At 37.9% G+C, this 5,723-nt stretch overlaps 1 protein-coding gene across 1 annotated transcript; it reads left to right on the plus strand.

Moving 5' to 3' along the window:
* Nucleotides 1–2,146: 2,146 nt before the first annotated feature.
* On the plus strand, nucleotides 2,147–4,072 carry LOC121972829 (putative disease resistance protein RGA4; the record flags this gene model as incomplete). The annotated part of the gene is made up of 1 exon (XM_042524455.1): nucleotides 2,147–4,072. A coding segment is annotated over exon 1 (1,872 nt), but the record flags the coding sequence as incomplete, so codon positions are not given.
* Nucleotides 4,073–5,723: the final 1,651 nt, after the last annotated feature.

The following is a 5,723-nucleotide window of genomic DNA, read 5'->3' on the forward strand; positions in this document are numbered from 1 at the left end:
TACCGACGGAAACTAAAATTCCGTCGGTATATTATCGAAAAGTAAAGTGGTTTTTTCGATATATTACCGACGGAATTATAGTTTCCGTCGGTAAACCCCGACGGAATCCGTAATTCCGTCGAAAAACACCGACGGAAACAAGTATTCCGTCGGGGTTTACCGACAGAATCTTTTATTCCGTCGGTGTTTGCCGACGGAATCCGTAATTCCGTCGGGAGTTTGCCGACGGAAACTATAATTCCGTCGGTAATCCCCGACGGAATAAAAGATTCCGTCGGTAAGTTCCGTTTAGCGCCGTTTGACTTTTTACCGACGGGTAAGAAAGTCAGTCGGTAATATACCGACTGAATAGATAATTCCGTCGGTAACTACCGACGGATTTACTTTTCCGTCGGTAAAGTGAATGCCGACCAAAATACTTCCGATATCATAAATTCCGTCGGTATTCCGTCGGTAATGTCATATACCGACGGAAAATTCAGTCGGTAATAATGGTAGATAATTATAAAAGAGAACAAAAGCGTGCGTGAACTGGTACATCTTGAGATGTATTAAAATGCATAAGAACAAATAATATATCAAATTTATTACTTATACTACTTGAATTTTTTTAAGAGAACTCTAATTGAAATCTAATGGTAACTAAAATAATTAAATGATGTTTTTCTTAAAAATAATAATGCATAAATTACAGATATTTTAAGCATTGGAATTGGAAATTTGTGGCATGTGGCGTTAGCGATTTACTTAGGGGGCGTTTGGTTCTCTCCTAGGAATCCGAATGGGAATGAGTATCATAGTATTATGGAATGAGAATGGGTATGAGCTTGGGTATCATTCTTAAAAATGATGTTTCATTAGTTAAATATTTTCAATCGGAATGAACCTAAATTTTCATTTTTACCCTTATAGGAAAATAAGAGAAAAAATTAGATGGGAGAGAAAGTTGAATGTGAGAAAAACATAAAATGAGAGAAAATTATGAGAGAGAAAGTGTGATGGGGAAAAAATGAAGAGAGAGAAAGTATGATGAGAAAAAATAAGGAGAGAGAAAATGTGATGAGAGAGAAAGTGTGATGGAAAAATAAAGAGAGAGAAAGTATGATGAGAGAAAACGAAAGAGTGAGGAGAGGGAAATTATGATGAGAGAGAGAGTGTGTGATGAGAGAAAATGAGAGACTAAGGAGAGAGAAAGTATGATGAGAGAGAAAGTGTACTAAGAGAGAAAGAGTGCTGGAAAAATGAAGAGAGAGAAAGTATTACTAGAAAAAAATGAAAGAGTGAGGAGAGAGAAAGAATGATGAAAGAGAAAGTGGATTGAGAGAGAAAGAGTGATGGAAAAAATGAAGAGAGAGAAAGTGTGATGAGAGAAAATAAGAGATTGGGGAGAGAGAAAATATAATGAGAGAGAAAGTGCGCTGAGAGAAAAGTGTGATTAGAGAAATAAGGAGAGAGAATGAAGAGAGAGAAAGTGTGATGAGAGAAAAAATGAGGAGAGAGTATGCTCAGAGATATTGATGAGAGAGAAAGTATGATGAAAAAATAAAGAGAAAGTGTATAATGGGAGAGAAAGTGCGATGAAAGAGAATGAAGAGAGAGAAAATGAGGAGAGAGTGTGTATGATGAGAGAGAATATAGAGAGAAAATGATAGAGAATGTGTGATGAGAGAGAATGAGGAGAGAGAAAGTATGTTGAGAGAGAAAGTGTGATGATAAAATAGGGAGAAAATATGATGAGAGTGAACAAGGAGAGAGTGTGTGAAATTAAAAAAAATTGAATAAATATACTAAGAGCATTTTTATCCAAAACTTAAAAGAAGGATGAGTTTCATTCAAACCCAAGGGAGGGGATGAGTTTCATCCATACTCAAATTTTTTGATTTAATTCCAAAATCTTGATTCTATTCCTATCAACCAAATACAAAATTTAAAAATGAATCCATTCTCTCATTCTCAAACCCATAAACTAAACATCACCTTGGATTTAATTAATATCCACTCCACTGACTGTCATGGTGAGCTGTAATTTATAAGCAACCATTTTAATAGTCGATTTAATAATAATCCATTAAAAAAAAAATGAAGAGTTCAAAGTCGTCGCCCTGCAAATTGTATTATTGCTTCTCTTTTCTCCTCCAAGCTTGCTATTGTTGTTAGCCAGATCCAAACCAAACAGCTTCTGCATCCTTCATCCGGAGCTATGGAAGCAGCTTTGGTAGGTGCCGCGTCTCGCTTCATGGTCGATAAGGTGGCAGTTCTCCTCAAACTCGACGAGAAACTCAAGACCATAACTGGTACCAAAAGGAAGATGGAGAAGCTCAAGGAGCTGGCCCCGATGATTGACACGGTGATCCAACACATCGAGTCCCGCCCTTTGATGGAAGATACTGTGAAGGAGTTGCTGAAGAAGCTCAAATACTTGGCCTACGATCTCGAGGATGTTGTGGATTACTATGACACCAAAGTCTTCCAGAAGAAGCAGAGATCAAAAGCTTTTTTAAGGCCGGTGAGTGATTTCTTCTCCGCTGATAATCAAGTTGCGTTTAAGAGTAGGGTAGGTGGTATGATAAAAGCAATAACAGAAAGTCTGGATTCTATTTTGCTGCAAAAGTCCATTCTTTCCAATTTGCTACAAGGCAGTAGCCCCATGTCGGAACCAAGTCTCAACAACAGAGAGACCCACTCCCGCAATAGCTTTGTTGTTATAGGGAGAGAACCAGAGAAGAATAAGATTGTCGACATGTTAACAAACGATGATGATGATGATGAAAGCCACCATGGCACAGTGAAGGTCATTGCCATCGTTGGGATGGGTGGCCTAGGGAAGACTACACTTGCTCAGCATGTTTACAATGATGCGAGAGTGCAAGACCATTTTGCAAGTCCAACAATGTGGAAAGTCGTCGGGGCTGAATTTGATCCCACAGAGATAATGAAGGCCGTTTTACAACTGGCTACTGGAGGTTCATCAGTCAACATCTCAGAAATAGATTTAGTGAAGCGGAAGCTAGAAGAAGAATTGTCTGGGAAGAGATTTCTGCTCGTGCTGGATGATGTATGGAATGAAGATGCATTAAAGTGGGGTGTGCTGAAAGCAGCCTTAACATGTGGGGCGAGAGGAAGCAAAATTTTGGTGACAACCCGTAGCCAACGGGTCTCTTCACTTATGAGCTCATCCAAGACCACTCACCAACTACAACAGTTGTCCAGAGATGACTGTCTGTCCTTGTTTCAACGATTTGCATTTGGAGATCAAGCAGTGGATCAAAACTTAATGGCAATTGGTGCAAAGGTTGTTGAGAAATGTGGCGGTGTTCCCTTGGCTGCCATATCTCTCGGTAGCATGCTCCGTAGCACTCGAGAAGAAAATTACTGGTCCTCGGTATTGAACAGTGAAATATGGAAGTTGGGAAATCAGGAAGATAAAGTGTTAGCTGTATTAAAGTTGAGCTATGACGCTCTCCCTCTACGGTCAAAGAAGTGTTTTGCATTTGCTTCCCTATTCTCAAAAGATGTTAAGATGAAAAAGAATGAACTGATAAAACTGTGGATAGCAAATGGTTTCGTACGTTCAGAAGGAAATTTTGATGCTGAAACAGTGGGCGAGCATGTCTTTGATGATCTTGTGCTGAGATCATTCTTTCTCTTGGTACCTTCTCAATATGTAACCGAGTGCACGATGCATGATTTAATGCATGATCTGGCACGATCAGTCTCTGCAGATGTATATTGGAATTCCTATCAAGACTCGGTGGAAAATTTTGGAAACAGAACATATCATTTGCAAATAGATCGAAGAAAGTTTCCAAACATGACTCAGGACTTAGGCAAGAAACCTTTGTACTTGCGCACCTTTATGCACATATATACATTTTCACATTTGAGTATCAATCTGCTTGAACTCTTCTCAGAACTTAAACCATTGCACTTGCGGGCGTTAGATTTAACTCACGGTGGCATCAGGGAGGTGCCGACGTCAATAGGAATTCTGATACATTTGAGGTACCTCAACTTATCATGGAATGATATTGAAGTTCTACCAGACTCCATAACTCTTTGTAAGAAGAAGAATAGAGAGAGAGGAAGGAATAAAATGAGAATAATAAAATCTATTGTTCATTGATATTTGCTCTAAGATCAATACAATATATAATGTTCAAAAGTACTTGGTCAAATAACTAATTAATAAATAACTGAATTATTCTAAGAATAATTCTGAGAATAATTATAACAGAATTATTAGAATAATTCTGAGAATAATTATAACAGAATTATTAGAATAATCCAAATACTAATATGATTTGATTTGGTAATTTGATCCGGTCAATTTGGATAATTCTGTTATATCTCTTTTACCCCCCGACAAACTCAACGGGAGATCTCTGACGTTGAGTTTGCTTGCTAACTTGTTGAAGCGTTGTCTGGATAGTAGCTTGGTAAATATATCAGCGATTTGATCTTCAGCAGAAATATAAGAGACAGATAATTGCTGAGTTGCCACACGTTCACGAACAAAATAAAAATCAATTTCCACATGTTTTGTACAAGCATGAAAGACTGGATTTGCTGTGAGATATGTTGCACCAAATTTTTGGTGCAATATTTGATGCAAGATGAAGTTCGGAGAGAAGTGATTGAAGCCAAATAATTTCTGACGTTGTATTTGCTATAGCTTTATATTCTGCCTCAGTGCTTGAACGAGATACCGTAGGTTGCTTTTTCGAATTCCATGAGATAAGATTTCGTCCAAGAAATATTACATATCCACTAGTAGAGCGTCTATCTTCAGGAGAACTTGCCCAATCTGCATCACTATATGCATGTAAATCTCGAGACGATTGATGATATAAAAGAAGACCATGTAGAATAGTACCTTTGAGATAGCGAAGTATTCTTTTACATTATCCCAATTTTGTTCAGTTGGAGCATGCATGAATTGACAAGCACGATTTACCGCAAAAGTAATATCAGGCGTGTGATAGTGACATATTGTAAGGCCCCAACAATACTTGATAAATTTGTGGATCGGATAGAGCAGGAGAGGATGAAGTTGGAGAGTTGTTTATAGCAATTGGTGTAGAGACCGGACGTGCTCCATCCATTTTGGCTTTTGAAGAAGTCCAAGAATGTATTTGCTCTGAGAGAGAAGATAGCCATCCTCATGTGGAATAAGCTCAATACCAAGAAAAAAACGAGCAATACCCAAATCTCTAGTAGGAAATTCTTGATTGAGAAGACTTAATAAAGTCGTGATACCCTTGTGATCATTGCCGGTTATCAGAATGTCATCCACATAAATAAGAAAAAATATCATATTTTCATCATTATATTTGTGAAATAGAGATGAGTCAGTCTTTGATCCAGAAAATCCTTGAGCTTGTAACCATTTAGATAGTCGATGAAACCATGCACGAGGAGCTTGTCGAAGACCATATAAGGATTTCTTGAGTTGGCAAACATGAGATGGAAATTGTGGATGAATGAAACCAGGTGGTTGCTCCATAAATATAGTTTCCTCAAGATGACCATGGAGAAATGCATTTGAAATATCCAATTGTCGTACAAGCCAATTAGAACTAACAGCTATTGATAATAATAGTCTGACAGATGTAATTTTGATGACTGGGCTGAAAGTGTCATTAAAGTCAATACCTGGCTGTTGACTAAATCCTTTAGCTACAAGTCGAGCTTTGTATCTTTCAAGAGAACCATCAGCTCGATGC

The sequence above is a fragment of the Zingiber officinale genome, chromosome 4A (assembly GCF_018446385.1).
Source record: "Zingiber officinale cultivar Zhangliang chromosome 4A, Zo_v1.1, whole genome shotgun sequence".
NCBI lineage: Eukaryota > Viridiplantae > Streptophyta > Magnoliopsida > Zingiberales > Zingiberaceae > Zingiber > Zingiber officinale.